Here is a 20,796-nt window from a genome sequence, read left to right on the forward strand (position 1 = left end):
CAGGAGTCTGATTAAGGCATCACTGCAGTTTTTTTTGTCTGGACAGTGAAGTCTCTCACTGCTGAAGAATAACACCATGAGAGCAAGGAAGTAAACTGTGACAAAGGCAGCCTAGTGATAGAAGACAGAGTAAGCAAGGGACTGACAGCCAGGATGTATGGATCCTGTTCCCAGCTCCATCACTGTCTGACTATGTGACCACAAACAAGTATCCTCTGCATGTCCCTCCATCTGTAATGTGTATGAGAAAATATGTGCATGAGTTAGCACAGTGGCATTAATCCTACCTATATGTTAAAAAAACTTTGAACTTCACTGCATGGGACAGGCTGCAGTAATAAGGATTTTTAAGACCAGAGAGGCTTGTTCTCCCGTTGCAGGGGTCTGCTGTTTTATGGCAGCATCTGTGGCATTCTGTCTGTAACACTGGGTCTTGTGTTCACTAGAGGTGAACAGAAGGGTTCTGTGGCTGCGGCATCCAAAACAGACTTTTTTGAATCCTTGTGGATTGAACACCAAGTAGATAATTTCTTGCACATGGGGAAGGTTGGCACGATGATCCCTGTGGTGTCTCCAAATCCCAGCAGGACCAGGGCAGAGATTGTCCCCCTGTACTTGGCACTGGTGAGGCCGCACCTCAAATCCTGCGTTCAGTTTTGGGCCCCTCACAACCAAAAAGACATTGAGGGGCTGAGGCATGGCTGGAGAAGGGCAACTGAGCTGGGGAAGGGTCTGGAGCACAAGTCTGATGGGGAGTGACTGAGGGAGCTGGGGGTGTTTAGCCTGGAGAAAAGGAGGCTCAGAGGAGACCTCATTGCTCTCCACAACTGCCTGTAAGGAGGCTGCAGTGAGGTGGACTCAGTCTCATCTACCAAGCAACAAGAGACAAGACCAGAGGAAATGGCCTCAAGTTGCACCAGGGGAGGTTCAGATTAGAAACTAGGAAAATTTCTCCACTGAAAGGTGATCAAGCACTGGAATAGGCTGCCAGGGAAGTGGTTCACTCACCATCCCTGAAGGTATTTGAAGTCATATGGATGTAGTGTGTAGGGACATGGTTCAGTGGTGGACTCGGCAGTGTTAGGTTAAAGTTGGAACCTGATGACTTTAGGTCTTTTCAAATCTACATGACTCTGTGATTCTATCTGTGAATCAGTTGGCTCCAGATGCTTCTACAGCACTTAGGGTTTTTCTAGCCACTATTTGTTGTACAGAGGGGTCCCAACCAAAACTCATTACTCCAGTTGTGTTAGGCTTCTCATGTCACAATGAATTTCAATTAACAGTCTGAATAGTATATAGTCTGTGCAAAATGTAATAAACCAGGGGACACATGGCTGCACAATACCAGGAATTCTCAAGGTATCTGATTTGAAAATCACTACAATGAAAGTTTATAACCACAGCTCAATTCATTTCGTGAGAGGAAAGATAAGGCCATAGAAGAACAGACATTATACAATTCTGCTTTCTATGTCAGAGATTCATTCTCTGGTAAGCTTTAAGAGTATTTCATTGGCATTCGCTTAGATGCCAAACTATTAAATGCAAGGCCACAGCACAAAGAGGTTTCTTAAATTACTAGAGGAATAAATTGGGTCTTGTAACATGCTTTGTAGTTTCAATTGCATTCTGCAGCAACTCTCAAATCCCCAAGTGTATATGGAATCCCACTCCACAAACCATTGTTTCCTTCGTGCTGCTGAAAAATAGCTTAAAAAAATCCTAAGACCTCAATGATTAATATAAGTGTGCATTTCATTGCTTTTATAGCTTTTTTGTAATATTCTTTCTAGTTTTTTAATCAAGAATGTGACCATCTCTTTTATTCAATTTGCATTCAAGAGAGGTTTGCACATTAGATGAAGTACATTCATGTGCATCTGACAGCAAGCACTCTGCAGCTTGGAGATAATGAATCTAAATCAGATTCAGGCTTTATTTTGCAGTGCCAGGTAAATTTCAGAGGCCCAGCATTTGTAATTTATTTCTCACTAAGACGAAAAGTCAGTTTGATGGCTACTGTCAGCCAATAGAAGATAAAAGATGAGATGGCCCCTGAAAGGGACTATTCAGTGGCTGCACAAAAGTAAGGAGACAATTTGTGGCTGCAGAGAAAAAATTAATTTTACACCCATAAATTTATAATACATTCCTGCTCTGAAGAGCACATAAGCTAGAATTTTAGAATTTTAGAATTAAAGTATGTGAAAGAGTCCACACAGTAACAATAAAGTCAAAAGCATACATATGTGTATATATCTTCTTGTGGCAGTGTGTGCATGAACCAAAAATGCTTATAATCCTGTGCACCTGTTAAAAATAGCCCTGTCCAATAACCTCAGCAGTCATATGCAACCCTTTCTGCAGCTTATTTAGAAATGAGACACTACAGATACAGCACTTCTCTTACTCCCCAGTTCTCACTTTTTGCCTATCCATTGTAGAAGGGCTGTGTAGGAGTTCCCACCTTTGCCATTTGACCTGTTGTGTAGCCCAAGGCAAATGATTTCTCCCCTGCCTACATTCCCAGGCTGCATCAGAAGCAGTGTGCCCAGCAGGTCAGGGAAGGGATTCTCCCCCTTTATTTCACTCTCATGAGACCCCACCCAGAGTGCTGCATCCAGTTCTGCACCCCCAGAAGGGGGGATGAGAGATAAGAGGCATAAGAAGGATGTGGACCTGTTGGTCCAGAGGTCCAGAGGAGTCCATGAAGATCTCAGAGGTCTGACATGGGGGCTGGTGTACCAGCTGGCTGGTGGAAGGAAGAAAGCTTTGGCAAGTTGGCATGATATTGACTTGGCTTTTTTGCAAATTGTTCCTGAGGAGGTCAAAATCTCTGGATTTTTCCAGAGCTACACAAAGTAAGAATAGTGGTATATTTCTTCTTGTGTGTCTTCTATGCACTAACAAACTCCCTGATTATATTCTGGCCTCAGTGATGCACATACTCCTTTTCTCACTGCCTGGGTCTCCCCAGGAGTGTGTCTCCATTTATGACCAATTTTTTAGGGAAAGACCCAAAGACCAGACAGACAACCCTACTTCCAGAAGTCTTTTTCCCCCAATAGTAGTTAAGAAGCTGCCACAGCCCTCAAGTATGAGGTTTGAATATAATCATTGCCTACAGCAAGGGTGTAAATATCCTGAACACATCTAGAACAATGCATGAAGCCATGTGCTCTCTAGGGAGAAATCACAAGGTTGTGGAATCAAATTGCAACAGTCTATTCTATTGAGTGCCTAGAGGCAAGGCAAGGAAAAGCCACCATATCCATCTAGTCGTCTTCTGGTCTGCATGGACTGTATCATTTATCCACAAATATATTAAAGCATATTAAAAAATACACATGCAGACAGCAATACTAATGGAAGGATAAGAGTGTCCCTCTAGCAAAGCAGATGTGAACTTCATGAGAGGGATGCAGGTACTGAAGCAGTGTTGATCTTAAGATGAAATTGAACATGAAACTTCCACTGTTTTGAGGGGTAATCAGAGCACTAGTTTTTCCACAGAAGTGGTGTGGTACCAGATGGTAGTGGTGATGGTGATGATGCTTTCACCATTTGCAAGTATAAAAGAGTTCATTTATAAAAAAAAAAAAACAAAAACAAAAAAAAACCAAAACCACAAAAAAACCCCAAAAAAAACCAAAAAAAAAAAAAACCCAACAAAAAAAAACCCCAACAAACCAAAAAACCAACAAACCAAAAAACCCCAAGAGGTGCAGGGACCTGTCTTCTTCAGCAAATATATAATTACAACATGAAGAAAAACAGGTTATATACATTATATAACTGGATCCATAGTAAATACATTATACGTACAATATACGGTGTATATAAATTACACAGAGGGAATTTAGGGACTATATGCGGCTTGAAATGCCTAACCAACCACGGCTGTTCACACTCCTGGACTGAAAAGTTCTTTGAAGATGCTCCTTCAGCACTAACAGCTCCTCCGAGCGGCTTTGCTCCGCTGCCCTGCTCCATGTCCCGCCAAGGTCCCGTGTCCTTGTCCAGGGTCCCCAGGCTCTGCAGCCCCCACCGAACCCCTTTATGGCGGCGGTCGGGGGCAGTGCGGGCACAGAGGGGCGAGCACCGCAACGCCGCGGCCGGGCAGCCCCGCTCCCACCGCCGCCTCCCGGGCCGTGCGTGCCGCTGTCCCCGGCGGGGGCGGGCCCGGCCCGGCTCCCCCTCCCCGCCGCCGCCGGCTGAGCCTTAACAGGTAACGGAGGAGGGGCGGCCGCCGCGGGGTTGCGGCGGGATCTCCTTCCCGGGTTTCCTTTCGCTTCGGCGGGTGCGCCGCGCCGGGCTCACCTGGGCAGGGCACGCCTGGGCCGGGCCGGGCCGCGCCCGCCCAGCCCCGCTGGGCTCCCCGCGGCAGGAGCGGCGGCGATGGTGCCGGTGTGCGGCGGGGTCTGCGCCCGCCGCCTGCTGCCGATGGTGGGGGCCGGCCGGGCGCCGCTGCTACTCGCCCTCAGCCGGGCCCGCAGCAGCCAGGCAGGGTGCACCGGCCCGGCCGGCCCCGGCCGCGCCCCGGCCATCAAGAAGCGAGGCTACGACATCACCAGGAACCCCCACCTCAACAAGGTGCGTGCCTGGGCGGGGGTGATGCAGGGGCTGGCGCGGCCGGGCCGCGGGGAGGGCGGCGGACGTGGGAAGGCCCGGAGCGCAGGTGTCCCGGCTGCTGGGGCTGGCAGCGTCACCCGTGACCGTCCCCAGGGAGCGGGGACGGTCCCAAAGGGTGAAATGCTGCGGACGGGGAGCGGCCGCGGGTTGTCCTGAACGGAGCACGGGATGTGTGATGGGTGCCGGGCCGCTGGCTCGGTACTGCGGCCTCCTGGGGAGTCAGGCACCTGCCTCCCCTCTGACCGCTGTCCTGCTGCCGCAGCGGCACCCACAGAGCCTGGGTAGGGCAGAAGTGCCCTTGCCTGGGAACTGATGCTGTTTGCCTGAAAGAAGCACAAAAAATTGGGATGGAGAAAATACAAATACAACTTCACTTTGAAGTCCAATACCAAAATCTGGGTTATTTATATATATATATATATATATTGTTTTACGCATGCAGCTGTGAAACGGGTCATTTACACCTTCATGATGAAACAAGCATGTGTGGCTGTTCTTGTTTTCACTCTTCCTTTCATAGCGTATCCGTAGCTGTGTGTGCTCCACTACCAAAGCAACATCTCGCCAGGCTGAAGATGTGTTTATCCTCAAAACTGTGGAAACATTAACAACACAGTTATAATAAGAAGAATTTTTTAAAAAATGCTTTTGGAGAAAGTTTTTAGCAAAGTCTACAAAGCATGTGAAGTGAGACCCAATAACTTAACTTTACATCATTTGAAGGGAAAAAATAATCTGGGTGTCAATATTGGCATCAAATATGTCAGACTCAACTATGCTGGGTTCTACTTTCTTGTGTAATATTACTAGAAATAACTACAAGTGTGTTATTTACCTAAAATGAGCAGGTATTAAACATGGTATTGAAATTGATTGATTGATTGATTGGGCTGTCATATTTGTCATACGTACACAGTTATCCAGTCCATGAGCTTCCTATGTTGTCTTCCAGACTGGAGATCCTTTGGATGACCACTTTTTGTGTAGGATGCTGTGCATTGAGCTGCATCTTCTGCTACCATTTCAGCATCCACAGAGATGAATCCCAAAGAACCAAGGCATGTGATGACACTGGATATTACTCAATATGCAACAACTTCATAAGCAGTCTAGTCTGAATCATTATATAATGCCTGTGTTAGGCTGAAGAGAAAGGGACTGCCAACTAGGTCATAAATAACAATAATTTGTCGGCATTAAGAGGTTTTGATGGGTGCTTCATGGTAGTTAGAAAGAGTGACATAGCTAATGTTTCTTGTTTTCTTGCATATATGGATTTGAACTGAAAATACTTTGACCTTTCGTCTATGTAATGCAGAATGCAGTAATAACACACAGTTGAATCTGGCTGATGCAAGAGTAGATTTTTAATGTCCTGTTTTATAATTTTCAGAACTGAGGCTTTTCTTGAGTGTTTTCCCTCCTCCCAGTGAAATAAAGTACTTTTCTTGACATTTAAATGGAATTTTTGGCCATGTGAAGAGAAGGGTAGACAACTGTTCCTGTTAGAGGAAAAATGTACTGTGGTGTGCAGTGTTTAATTGGCCATGAGAAGTCTCCCAGCTGGTCTCCAGCCTGTGTGTTTGCTGTTTGTTACATTTCTCAGTCACTGAGATAAATCATCTGCAGAACATCCAAGACAGAGATGGCTTACATCTGTGGTAAGAGATAAGGACTGCCTGTGTATGCACCTAGGTAACCCATCATTACTAAACACTCAAGACCTCTTTCCAGGCTTTTCTAAACAGGCTTCCATTTCTCTGTGGCTCTTAGCAGTTCGTTGTAGCCTCTGAAGAGTTACCTGTGTTCAGCTGAAATGGTGTTTTTCAGGCAGTTCATGTCTTGTCAGCGTGGTGACCCTTTGGTCTGCTGTGCTGCAGCAGTGTAAATCAAAATTAGGGATCCCTAATTTAGGTAGGTTTTCAGCTGTTGTACTCTCCTCACATTGCAATTGCTCTTTACCCCTTTGGTAACTAAATGCAGGCATGGGGTTATTGCTTTTTTTTCTGCAGTGGATCTCACTTTAATCTAAGTTTTCAACTGATTGCAAGCAGCTCTGCACGGAATAGTCCTTACATCTCTCCAAGAACCTCCGAAAAAAAATATTGAGAAGTGAGACTTAATGCAGCGTTTCCCTGCTTTATTCAATACCATGGGTGTTTTATAGCTTTTGGATGAAGTTTAAGCTGTCAGTCTGAAGCTGTCAAGTGTGTGGTATTTATTCAATGAAGAACACTGTCCCTTCAGCAGAATTGCAAGACAGATTTACAGTCTGAGGTTATTGATCCAAGTCTTAGCTTGCTTACTGGGTTGAAGGTGCTTTGAAGAAGAAGCAGACTCAAAATCTGCTGCTGGCAGGTCCTCTGTAATATCCTAAATATTAGTAAAAGTGCTAGCAGGCTGTCCTCTGAGAAGTTTCCCTGGTTTCCAAAGCTGCCTGAGAAGAAGAAAAATAAATCCAAAAACTAGTTATGAATTTAATAAATTTGCAGTTGTTTCTTCCCTTTGGTCTTTGTTTACCATGTACTACATTTTTTAGTACTGTGGTATTCAAATACTGTTCTTCCTTGTGTTGTGAAGTGTGACAGTCCCATGTTTAATCCAAGGACAGGACTTGGGAAACATCAGCATTCTTGTGAGAGGTACTTGCAGCTTTAAAAGGCAATAGCAGTTGCTGTTATTTGTCTGAGGAGTCTCAGAAATAACAAAAGGATGAAGAAGAACTTGTCACATGTTTTTATGAAGTGCCTCATGAAGAAGTTGTTTTCCAGACCTGGAATGCCGTAAAATTGGAAAACCTAGAAATGTTAACAATGTCAGATAACCACAGAGCACTGGTAAGAGTGTTCTGTGGTGATCCAATGAAAACTGCAGTTGCTGAGAAATAAGTCTCTCTTACTGTGGGACCTCAGCCTTGTGAAAAGCTGATTCAGTGCTCAGGCCCTGGGAGGAAAGATGGGGCTTCCTTTACTCACTGCCTTCTATATCAAAGCTGCCGTGTGTTTGATGTGGTCAAGTTCATGTCATGTTCTCTCTGACACTGCTGTCAGTTCTTGAGATTTGTGCAGTTCTATTCATCTCACATGTGCCTTTTATGATTCCCAGTTTGTCCAGGGACTCTGTCAAATTCATATGCCTTTTTCGTATTTGAACAAACAAAGGCTGAGCTGGACAATTCCCAGTTTGACCACATACCTGCAGGGACTCAAAAATCTTGTTGTGTCCAAAATTGATTGTAACTTTGTTCATGACATTTGACTGGAAGGTTGATGACACTTCTGGCATTTTTCTGGAAGTTCTAATTTCAAGATAAATCATGAATGCTTGGAGATCTGCCATCACAAACAGATGCAGCACTGGAGGTCACAGTTTGTTTTCAGAGTGGCAGGATATTGCCCCACTTGAAGGGTTAAGATAATCCATTAAACTTCCCTGCAAGTGCAATGCAGGGATCTGACTTTGTGGTCTCTGAGTATGTCTGGATTATACTCTCCTCTGATGTGCATGCGTGGTCTCCATTTTTTTTCATGGAATGTCATGATGAATTACAAAAAAAAAAACCAACAAAAAAAACCCAAACAAAACCTAACAAAACAAAATTACTAGTCTGGATATGTAAGAATCAAACCTTTAAGAACTGCTCTAGGCTTCTGCAGCATTTTTGAATGTACTGCTGTATATACATGATTAAAATGCAGAAAGGTTGTTTGTCCTTCAGCTTTGCAGGGATTGAAATCGAGCTAACCGAGGGTTCTTTGAATAGTGTCAGTAATTTGCCACTGCAGCTGAGAAACAAATCGTGTGATCTTGCACACGGCTGCACTTGGCAGCTGTGGTGAAACAGAGCTAAAATTAGGTGGATTTGTAAAATGATTTGGTTTTTAAAAAAATAGTACTGGGCACAAGAGCAGTGTGTCTGAAATTAGTTGGCAAGATCAGACCAAGGCAGAATTCTGTTTTCAAAGTAGTGAATCTCTCTAAATCCACAGGATTGAGTTCTTACAACTGGAGTTTCTCTTGCAGCTGGAGTTTTCAGTTGGCTAGCTTTAGGTCTGATAGATACATAACAACTGAGTGATGCATGGGGCTTTAAGTGTATGCATTCCAGTGTTTGTTAACTTGCCATCTGTTCATGTTTTGCAAAGGAAGAGTATGAGGTGGGCAGAGTTTGGAGGTTCCCCTCATATTTTTTCAAGAGCCCAAAACTATTTGAGCAAGGTTTGGGGGGAAAGTTTTAGACTGGACAAGTTAATTTAGGGGGAAAAATCCACTGGGGGTTACTAAATACTTTTATTAAACACCTGGCTTAAAAAGTCCCCAAACTGAAAATGATGAAAAGATGGGAGAGTGCAGTGGAAGAGTATCCTATTAACCTGTGTTATTTACTCTTCTTAAGGCTTGTGATTGCTGCAGGAGACAGGATGCTCATGAACTGACCTGGTGGTGCTCTTGAGTTTCTAGGGATAACAAACAAGACGCTTGCATAGCCAAACCCTGCAACTTTAGACCCAAGTAAAACTCTAGCTGAGAGATGAGTTTTGTCAAATCAGGTTCTAAATACTCTAGAGTAGAAATGTGAGTGAGCTGGAGCACTGTGCATTGTGATGAGCCTTCGATGGTGCCTGGAGCAGAGAGTGTGTGTTTATGTGTTTGTGCTTCATTAGTCAAGCCAAGGTGCCTGTATCCTCGTGACTTCAATTGGAAACAAACTCCACAGAGGTGAGCTTTGGCCAAATATTTTGGCAAATGTGGTGTGTTTTGGAAATATGATTGCTCAGTTAGATTTGTTTTGGCCATCATTCTGGCATGTGAACTTTCATTTTTATTTGTTTGGTGTTAGTGTCAATCATATTTTTCTGAGGCCAGACTGTCTTTTGGCAAGGACATTTCCCAATGTTTTGATGCCAAAGAACTTGTTGTTATGGTGTGGTCAGCAGACTGAGCCCAAACTAAATCTGTTGGTGCTTCTGGTATTAGAAGCAGCCTGCAAAAGTCCCTTTACTCCCGCAGCTTCAATTCCAGTTTGTCTCCCTTATCATAGCCAAACCAAGGAGCCATCTGCCTCCCTGTCTGCCTGCATAACCTCTTGCCAACCCTGTCACTCTCCCCTTTGTGATGCTGCTAGTGCTTTGGGAGTGGCATTCCCATAGAAAAGCTTGGAAGTGCATAGGATATCTGTTGCTGTGAGGGTGAGAAGGGTGCTGATGCAGACCCTGCCTCTATGCTGTACTAATCCGTACATGTTTAACATCCATAATATGTTAGTACTTGTTTTTCCTTCAGCCCTTATAAATGAGATTGAGAGGTCTTGGAAGCGTTGGTTGGGCAGCTTTTATAAGTGCTGAGTTTATGCCTGCACTCAGTATAAGATTTTAATAAAAATAAATTGGTTTTGGAACAAAACGCTTCTTTCTGTTTTCTGAAAATATTGTAAAAGTACCTTTAAAATTGCCTTTAAGTTGAGGAAATTCATCAGTTTGGCAGATGCTTATATTGCTTTCTTTTTATCATGCCCTTTCTTTTGGAGAAGCCTTAATCTTTACATCAGGCATGTTTTGGTAAGGCAGAGCCAAGAATGAATGTAGCTCTGGTTTCCTAGGATGGACTAGGCTTTTCTGGCACTTGAATAAAATTTGCGCTTAAGTAACACAAACTCTTTGGTGAAGAATATGAAAATTGATATTGTTGCAGTTAGAATGGATTTAGTGCTGAATATTGCAGCTTGTTCACATTCCTATTCCTTCCATCTAGTGAAATACGGGGTAAGCTACTAGTTGATTTCTTTGGAAACACTGTAGATGTTGTCAGGAAGACTGAGCATATTATGTATGGGGTGAACAGTGTGTGCTCCACTGACCTCAGCATGCTCCAAGCCTTGCCCCTCATAAGTAGCACGACATATGATGTCACTGATGTTAGAGACTGTGCTGCTCACTCTTTCCGTGAAAAACTTTTTCCTAATATCCAACCTCTATTTCCCATGACACAGTTTGAGGCTGTGTCCTCTCATTCTGTCAGTTGCTGCCTGGAGAAAAGACCAACCCCACCTGTCTACAGCCACCTTTCAGGCAGTTGTAGAGAGTGATAAGGTCACTCCTGAGCCTCCTTTTCTCCAGGCTAAACACCCCCAGCTCCCTCAGTCGTTCCTCACAGGGTTTGTGTTCCCAGCCCCTCCCCAGCCTCGTTGCCTCCTCTGGATGTGCTCGAGTGTCTCAAGGTCCTTCCCAAACTGAGGGGCCAGAACTGGACACAGCACTCAAGGTGCTGGGTACAGGGGAAGGGTGACCTCCCTGCTCCTGCTGGCCACACTGTTCCTGACACAGGCCAGGATGCCCTTGGCCTTCTTGGCCACCTGGGCACTCTGCTGGCTCATGTTCAGCCGGCTGTCACCAGTGCCCCCAGGTCCCTTTCTGCCTGGGCACTGTCCAGCCACACTGTCCCCAGCCTGTAACGCTGGAGGGGGTTATTGTGGCCAAAATGCAGGACTCAGCACTTGGATTTATTAAACTTCATCCTATTGGACTCTGCCCATCCATTCAACCATTCCAGGTCTGTCTGCAGAGCCCTCCTACCTTCCAACAGATTGACACACGCTCCCAGCTTAGTGTTGTCTGCAAATTTACTGATGAGAGACTCAATCCCCTCATCCATGTCATCAGTAAAGATATTGAACAGAACTGGCCCCAGCACAGACCCCTGAGGGACACCCCTGGTGACTGCCCCCAGGTGGATGCAGCACTGCTCACCACCACTCTCTGGGCCTGGCCATCCAGCCAGTTCCTAACCCAGCACAGAGTGCTCCTGTCCAAGCCATGGGCTGCCAGCTTTTCCAGGAGTGTGCAGTGAGAGACAGTGTCAAAGGCCTTGCTGAAATTTGAATAGACAACATCCACAGCCTTTCCTGCATCCACCAGCCAGGTCACCTGATCATAAAAGGAGACCAGGTTGATCAAACACGACCTACCCTTCCTAAATCCATGCTGGCTGGGTCTGATACCCTGGCCACCCTGTAAGTGCTATGTGAGGACACTCAATATAAACTGCTCCATCACCTTACTGGGTACTGAGGTCAGGCTAACTGGCCTATAGTTACCAGTATTCTCCTTCCCACCCTTTTTGTGGATGGGGGTCACACTGGCCAGCTTCCTGTTATCTGGAACCTCACTAGTGAGCCAAGACTGTTGGTAAATGATGGAGAGTGGCTTTACAAGCTCATCTGCCAGCTCTCTCATCTCCCTGGGATGGATCCCATCTGGACCCATAGATTTTTGAACATCCAAGCAGCTCAGCAGTTCTCTGATTGCCTCCTCCTGGTTAACAGGGGGACCATCCATGCTCCCTGACACCATCTACCAGCCCAGGAAGACAGCTGTCGTGAGGACAAGCCATCTTCCCACTAAAGACTGAGACAAAGAAGGCATTAAGCACTTCTGCCTTCTCCTCATCTGCAGTTCCTAAGTTCCCTCCCTCATCCAGTAGAGAACAAAGGTTGGTCTTACCCTTCCTTTTGCCATTAATGTATTTATAAAAACATTTTTTATTCTCCTTTACAAAAGTTGCCAAATTAAGTTTGAACTGAACTTTGGCCTCCCTAATTTTTTTCCTACATGCCCTAGCAACCCCCTTAAATACTTCCTGAGAGACCTGACCCTCCTTCCAAAGATGATACATCATCTTTTTATTCCTAAGTTCTTTCAAAACCTCCTTGCCCATCTAGGCTGGACACTTGCCTCATCAACTCATCTTTCAGCACACAGGGACAGTCTGTTCCTGTGCCCTCAAGATCTCTGTTTTGATGCACACCCACCTTTCCTGAACTCCTTTGTTTTTAAGGGCTGCTTCTCAAGGAACTCTCTGAATAAGTCTCCTAAATAGGCCAAAGTCTGCCCTCTGGAAGTTCAGTGTAAAAGTCTCATTGATGTTCCTCCTGATATCACCAAATATAGAGAACTCTACAATTTCATGATCACTGTGCCCCAAGTAGCCTCCAAGCACCACATCTCCCACCAGCCCATCTCTTCTGCAAACAGCAGGTCTAACGTAGTCCCCTCCCCTGGTGGGCTCACTCACCAGCTGCAACAAAAATTTGTTCTCCACACACTCTAAAAACTTCCTAGACTGCCTCTTTTTTTTTTACTGTATTAAGTTCTGCTGATTAAGAGAATGTAAATTGAATTCCTCTTTGCTTCTGCACAAGCCACCTCCAGAAGAACACTTGGTGCTGTTACTGACCTTCATTCAGAGATGAGAAAGGAAAGTTTGTTCTTTAATGAATAACTGTGCTCTCTTGTTACCCCTTGCTGAAGGTGGGACAGTTACAATTTTTTATAGTATTTATGCGCCTCCAGGGTTTTGGGATAGTTTTCTTTTCTGGCTTACTGTAAGTGATGCTGACCTACCTACCTGCCCTGCCTCAGTTGCCTGGCTGATGGGACATGCTGTTCAAACATACCTTTTGGCAGCTCTCCTGTACTTTAGGTGTTTTACTCATTCTTCACTTCAGAGAAAGCCTCTGCCACCACATACCCCCATGCAGGCAGGACTCTGGCGTTTCTGGCACTGAGCCCTGGCAGAGGTTGGGCCTCGAGTTTGATAGGAAAGCTGCCAATGCACATGGCTGCTGTAGCTGAACATTGGATGCTGCCCTGCACAGGAGGAGCCTTGCCTCTACCTGTCTCTTAATTAAATGACATACAGTTCTGTAGATAATCTTATTTTGCTGGGGGTTTTTTAGATTTTTTTTGTTGGTTTGCGTTTTGCTTTGTCTCTTTCTTTTCCTCTGTTACTTATTTTTTTTATCTTTTTCTCACTGAAATACACACCTGCTACCAAACCTTGAGCCTATTGTAGCACTCACCCAAATAAATTCTTTTGGGACAGACTTAGCTTTAGAGCTGTTGTAAGCAGGTCAGGCAGGCCTTGGTGCCTGGGGGAGAATAAACACTGCTGAAATTCCCTCTCTTTGAATAGAAGGCTTAGCACAACGGCAAACTTGACTACTTTCAGTATAGAATGTGCTCTAGTGGAGATGATGAGCATGTCTTTAATTTTTTAACCTCCTCTTTGAGGCCCAGGGCTGACACTATCTGTCTCTGCAGACAATGTGACATTTTGATAAATGACTTCTGTATTGTCAGCCTAATACAATATCATTCTTCTAAAAATGTTTTAAATGGCAAAGCTTTTTATAGTTCTGCAGCTGCCAAACACAAAACTAAGACAGGGTAACTGAGCAGACTATGGTTCGGACAAAGAAAATAATGCCAATGCAAAAGTTTTCTGCCTATCAACCTTTTCTACTTTGGAGCTCTGTGCAGGTTGCACATGTAACCTTTTTCAACATGTGGATCCATAGAACAGAAACAGATTTTCAGTACCTTTCTCTGTTTAGATATAAAAAAATATTATCTCCACACCTTAGAGAATTCTATTCTGTATGTTTAGCTTAAAAAAATGGTAAGTCTATTTTATAGTAAGTCTATATGGATTAGCTGTGTTCATCCTTGTAAAACATGTAGTTAAGACTTCACTGTGTTTCTAAATATTAGAAAAAATAGGTTATTTGAAATACTACAGTGCTATGTTCTCTGGGAAAAAATGCCTTGAATGTTTTCTCTTTGGCTGGGCCAATGGATTTGTCACTTTGCCTAGTGGTTAAATTCATTATGGAAACTATTAAATTCTGTTTAATCTTCATTTGAATGATTTGATGTAAAAAAATCACCTGCAGGTGATTTCAGCTATGATTATTTGCATGATTTGTGATTATTATAAATGAGAGAATGGATTAAACTGCCAAATTCTGCTATTTTTTGAAGTGTCCAGATTATTAAGTGTTTCTGTTGTCAAGATAGTCTAAGCAGGTAAGCAGGGCAGAGGCTGGAACAAGAGATAATCTGTTTTATTGTGCCTAATGTTTTAGAGGTGGGGGGAAAGGGGAGAAGTAAGTCCAGGGATTTTCATATTCATAGCCCTTCTTCTAGCAACTCTAGTTTTTCGTACCCCCAGCTAGATTACTTGGTCCAATAAACAGAGAAAGAAAAATCCAACAAAAAACCCCAAACAGCCCTACCACCACCCAAGCCAAAAAACTTCTCCCTTGTAGCCATTTCTTGCCTCACAGGGAATTTGATGTCTTCATGTTGTCACTTGTGTCTGTAGTTAATTTCTGTGATAAAACAACTGCCTCTGTAAATCGGGTCCCTTGATCACAATTATTGGAGGGTCAAGTCCCTTCTTTCCCCCAATACTGTATGAAGGCTTCTAGATCTAGCCATCAAATGAGAAAAGTAACAAAAATTGTTTGCTGAAGTGCTAAATCTGACTACTGGGGAAGAAAAAAAGTCTAAAAATTCTATCTCCCATTGTTTTGGAATTTATTTTTCTATGACAAAACCTCTTTAAAATCTAGCAAAAAAAAACCCAACCTGCTGCAAGAGAAAGTAATTTGCAGTAGTGGAGCATGCATAAAGTCTGAATTCCAGCAGAATTCAGACTCTTTTAGAGAAAAGTGTTCTACAGTGGTTCCAAAAGTGTGAAAGGCACTTGTACTAGAACAACTTAGCAGTTCAGGTATTTTCTGGGCAAGAGACAGACAGTTTGTGGGAGAGGATCCCAAAATACTTGAAGTGATGAGGATATTGGAAAGAAGAATTGAAAACTTCTCTTTTCCCCTGATGCCTGGCAGATACAGTGGCTTGATGTATGAAAGCCATGAAAAGCAATGATAGAGGTGACCATGTGCTCCAGGTAGGCAGCTTTACAGAAAACTTTCCAAGTGGCATTCACTGCTGGTCTTGATGCAGAGGCTCATTCTGCAGTTTCTGCTGCTTTGTACTCACTAGTGAATTGGCCTGCCATTGGTGGCTCACAAGTTTGTAAATTATATTCAAATACAGAAATAGATGTTCAAAGGTAACAGTAAAATAAATGAATTTTTTTTGTCTCAAGTTGTAAGGATTTTCAGTGCACATACCACTGTGCCTTGTTGCTCATTGCACACGTGCATCAGATTCCTCTTAGGTTTGGTAACTTGCCCAGGTTGTGATGTGCAGCAGTATTTATACGAAGGAGATGTGGAACGTGCCTTTCACTCCATGTGCTGATGCCAGCAGCTTTTCCTGGCTTTTGTCTAGGAAGGAAAAATGCTTGCAACAGCAGAGCCCTGCCTGAGCATTGCTCTTTGGTTTCTAAGGGGCAGCGTAGGCTTAAGTTATTGGAAGGGTTTCTGTTGACTTCAGTCAACTTTACATTGAGCCTTTTTTGAATTTAGGAATTCAAGCAGCTGCACCATTCAAGATACAAGGTCATTTTCATTACAAACTATGAAGGTTAAAGGTAGTAGATTGTTAAATTTCATCATCTTGCTCTGTTAATAAATGGCACTTAAAATGAAAGTATGTGTAAAAAATTGTGCTTACTGATTGTTTAAGCCAAAGTCTCAAAGCGAAAATGGAATTTATTAATAATACCAGTTTCTACTGATAGATAGTTCCATGAAGGCTCCAGCTACTCCCATAGTTGCATGTCCTAAAAATCAAAAGTGCATGTTAGCATTCTTTATTTTAGTGTGGTCTGCCTAAACTCATTCATCTTCCATAAGAGCTTTGGAGTGACCCACTCAGGGATGCCTTTCCAATGCCAGAAGCTGTCCTCTGGCATGCCAGCAAGAAGAGCTGGACTTCTTCACAAGACCTGCTGGAGGAAAAACGAGGGCACTAAGTGAGATGCCTTGGAGAGCTTGAAGCTGTCCTGGAGAATTCTTGTAGCTTAATAAAATTTGCAAAAGTGCCTTTGAACTGTGACCTTCCAAATGCCCACTGGTCAAGGGTAATGGGGTGGGTTATGAAAGCAGAAGGAGTGCATGACTCATGCTTGCTGAAACTGGACCACTCTTCCTAGAGGCAAGTAATTGTTTTGTATTTAGCATGTTAACTGTATTTGAAGTTATAAGATAACAAAGTAATTTCTCATATAAATAGAAAGGAAGTGATGGGAAGGTGCTGGAAAGCAGCAGCGAGACTCTGGATTCTGCTGTGAAATGGGTTTAGTGTTGGCCACTTCTAAAAAGCTTATTACATTTTAAAGATAAGCTTTAATGGAATTGGCAGTGACAGTGAAACTGTAACCAGATCTTGTTGTTTTGTACAAGTGACTTTCAGGTTTCTCTGCAAGGTCGAATGTCCTATTGACTGGCAGCTGGACTGTTTTCCTTGTAGGAATGTAACTGGTATTTGATGGAGTTGCAAAATGAGTTTCCCACTGTAGCCAAATATAAAAGAGTATGAGAGTCCAGCAGTTTCACTTCCTGCAAAGCTGGAAACCCCTGTAGCATTTATTAGGATTTCCTGCAGGGAAAGAGGGATATTAATCTTGTTTGACTTACAGAATCATAATATTTGTGCTGCAATTTGTAACACAGAGCAAGAAGTTTTCAATTAGTATTTCCTGAGAAATAGCAAATTCAGTAAAGTAGATGCTTTTAACTTTTTGGGTTTTGTTGTTTTTTCTTTTATTGTCAGAGAATGACTATAACATCTTACAGGAGCTTAAATGTGGCACTGTGTTGGAGCAGGGAAGAGCAGATGGCTACAGATCTGCTAGGACACAGTGAGCAGCTGGAACCATTTTCAGGTCTTTCTCGATGTCTGATTGGCACCACCATAATGTACTCTCTGAACTGCAGCACTGTATCGAGTGTGCTTGTAGGAGGCAGAAACTTGTTGATAAAAGAGTCACCTGGTCAGTTCATCACTGGTGTTAATTTTCCTAGTGTTGGAAAATTTTTTCTCAAAATGTGAGCTGATTGCAATGAATAAATTCGATTTAGGGCCCGAACCAAATTGGGTTGAAGTACTGTGAGCCTCTTTCCTTTCAGATTTGTAGTAATTTTATACTATGGTAAGTGCTTTATGTCTCTTGAAAAGAGGCTTCAGCCTTTACTCTGGGGAAGCACTGCATTTTCCTATCCAGGCAGAAGAATGCTGCTAAGAGAGGTGAGGCTAAGGCTTGGGCTGAGGAGCTGCAAGTGTGTGAGAGTTTCCAGATCTGTGGTAGGCATGGTTACTAGACCATCTGGACAAACTTTGTGCATTGTAGATATTCCTCATCTCCATTCTAGATGAGATGGGCCAGTTATCTGGGGCTTCTTGGCATGCAGCATCTCCTTTGCATATAGTCTGTGCATATGCAGAGGCTGGTCATATTTGGGATGCATTGGATTTACTGTCCACTTGCAGACTAATTCATCATGTGAGACTGAAGCTCTGAGCCAACTCCCGTGTCGCAGACATCTTTTCACTAAAAATCATTTCTTTAGGATTTTTCCTTCTGAGAAGCTAAGAGGCCTCAGAGACAGAATGTAAACAATGGTTATCTGCTGCTGTGGAATGCAGCAGGTCCACCTGTGATTGGCCCATCTTGGATGTGTATAATTAATGGCCAATCAAGGACCAAGCCATCTCAGACAGAGTCCGAGTGAGCTGCTTTTGTTATCATTCTTTGCTTTTCTATTCTTAGCTTAGCCTTCTGAGGAACCTTTTCTTTCTTTTCTTTTTAGTATAGTGATAATGTAATATATATATATAATAAAATAATAAATCAAGCCTTCTGATCATGGAGGTCAACATTCTCATCTCTTCCCTCATCCAAGAACCCCTGTGAACACGGTCACACTCCCGGACACTCCCGGACTTCCAGAAATCACAGGGCAACAGCCAAAATCCTTATATTTTTCCCCAACAGGAAATCTAGGTAGAAGCAGAGGGAATGCCTAATACAGATACCTGTACAGGAGAGAATAGATCTCAGAGCTCATTCTTTAGGAAGAGCATCTCTATTCATGTTTGTTAATTAACCTGACAAATGAGAGGTGAAAAGAAGGTATACTGGAAGTTGTAAAGGTACTTGCTTATTGCTCTGAAAATTAAGAAACATCTTAATTAGCTAGAATGTATAATTTATGTAGAATTTTCTCTACCTTGAGCGTAAAATGGAGTTACAGATTACTTTTTCAGTCCAGTGAGACTGTGGTTAGACACATAATCCCCAGCTGTGGCTTCCAGATTTTAGCAAAATAAAGAAACTATTGAATTTGAACATCAGGATTTGAAAAAAGAAAAATAAAAACAGAAAAGGAAAAAATGTGACTGAGAGAAATATTTGTGGCTTATTCCTAATTCTTGGGACTTTCAAGGCATGTATCATTCACTTTCTACTTCTCATTAATGAGAGTTATTCAGACTACTGGAGCCCTAACACACTGCTGCATTACATCAAGCACTTTTGAACTCTGTCCCATTTCTTATCAGTTATGGAGGACAGTTTCTGAATCACTGATAAGCATTCCAGAAAGGATCATGCAGTCATGGGCATCATGTTGTCATAATTTACATTTGGTTTTGGACTACTTCCGTGGGGAGCTGAATTTAGCTTGCCCAAGGTAATATGGGACATCTGTAGGTAAACAGAGTCCCTCAGAATAAATTTGCTCACCATTCAGCCAGCAAACCTGTTTGCTCAGTTGTCTTATTGTAGCATCTATTATCTGTACCAAAAATGATCTCCAGCACAGCCTGGTAGAAACACACATGATGGATCAACTGCTTTATCCCATACATGCCATCAAATATGCATTGTTGTATAAAATGAAAAACACTTTGTGAAATATTTCCCAAAAGCTGTGCACAAAGGAAGTGAGTGCTAATACATAGCTGTTATAGGAGGTTATTTTAATTCTGTTTACCAGAGCTCACTTCTTCTTTTTATTTAGTTACTTAAAATTTCTGGCTTTATTTCATAACAGTTCAAAACTTCGAGTCACAGTGTGTATAAGTTACAGATACCAATACCTGTAAACTTGAGGTTATTACCTTGTCTGCATAATTAAAATAGTAATTCAAGGAGAGAATCAAAATAGACTAAATAATTACACTTTAAAGCTAGTGGGCCGGAAAGTGGGTTAGTGGGTGTGCTGTGTGATCCCCCTGTGACTGCTGCTCAAGTATCTGATGAGACAGATGTAACAACCAGTGATTTCTTAGAAATCAAAATATTATTGGCCTGCCTTTCCTCTCATTTCATTTAATAACACCTTCCAGCAAATGTCTAGGACTAGATCCAAAGCAGATTGAATTTTATGGGAAGCAAATGAGTATTTGCAGCCCTTTGCAGTGAAGTTATAATCTTACTGGCTTGGTATTGTTTAAGGAAGTGCTTTGCTGAACTAGGGCATAGGTTTTTGATTTAGTATCCCACTGCTGTAAGACTCCGGGTGTCTTCTGGCTAACGCCTATCTGAGCAGTGGATTTATAGGAGCACAGCTGGGTTGTAAACAAATGGTGATGCACTTTGCTCGGCATTCAGAGGGAGGAGAAGCAAAACTACAAGACAATAATCTGTATTTCTGAGCACCAAGCAGTAGAAAACCAACTGCAAAACTGAAATGAACTTGCAGGATGAGCTTCAGACAGTTTATGATGTCTCCAGTTGGCATTTGCTGTATTAAATAAATGAGAAGTAAAACACAGTCACTTTGAATGTATACATTTGCCTTCAGCCGAGGTTACATGGCATTTTTTCACTGAATCACTTTCTTTAATTGGAAAAAGGAAGAGCAGAAGTGTAGTGGATGCATGGAAGAAGAAATCCTGAAGTGGTATGACAGACCTTATATTGTAGTGGGTTTAGATCCTGGGTTCTCTAATGCTAGTGTAGGAGTTTGACCTGTTTTCCCCAGGTGCTATGCAGTAACTCAGCAGTAAGATTAAACTATGATTGGTAAAATAGACACATTAAGGGTGTTTGGAGCCAGGATCTGCCTGCAAGCCATGGAGAGCAAACCTCTCTAAGCCATTTTCTCCAAATAGTCAGACATTAAATTCTGGTTCACTTTGTCTTGGTGTGAAAGAACATACTCTGAGACGTTTGCTATTCTGGTTCAGAAATCCCATGTCCCAGCTCTCTTGTTCCTGCGTATGGAAAGCTAGGGAAGGGAAAGCAAAGCAAAGTGTAGCAGTAACAAAGATCATAGTGATAAAAATATCATATGATAAATATATGATAAAAGGAATAAAACCCATAGTCATGGCAAACTTGGGCCCTCTTCTATATACCAGGCATTTTGCAAGCCAAAAGTCAATATATTTCTTGGAAAGAAATCAG

At 42.9% G+C, this 20,796-nt stretch overlaps 1 protein-coding gene across 2 annotated transcripts in view; it reads left to right on the forward strand.

Annotated features, from left to right (window-relative positions):
- Positions 1-4,015: 4,015 nt before the first annotated feature.
- The window catches only part of ME3 (malic enzyme 3), a 118,101-nt gene continuing 101,320 nt past the window's right edge, over positions 4,016-20,796 (forward strand). The window contains exon 1 of one of the 2 annotated variants that reach the window (XM_071432814.1): positions 4,016-4,231. Coding sequence is in view for 1 of the 2 variants with exons in the window: in XM_071432813.1 (XP_071288914.1) it covers positions 4,402-4,596 (195 nt within the window). In the remaining variant the exon portion in view is untranslated. The other variant, XM_071432813.1, reaches the window with a different exon arrangement.

Source organism: Agelaius tricolor, unplaced genomic scaffold, assembly GCF_023055355.1.
Source record: "Agelaius tricolor isolate 1412-34295 unplaced genomic scaffold, bAgeTri1.0.p SCAF_9, whole genome shotgun sequence".
Lineage (NCBI taxonomy): Eukaryota > Metazoa > Chordata > Aves > Passeriformes > Icteridae > Agelaius > Agelaius tricolor.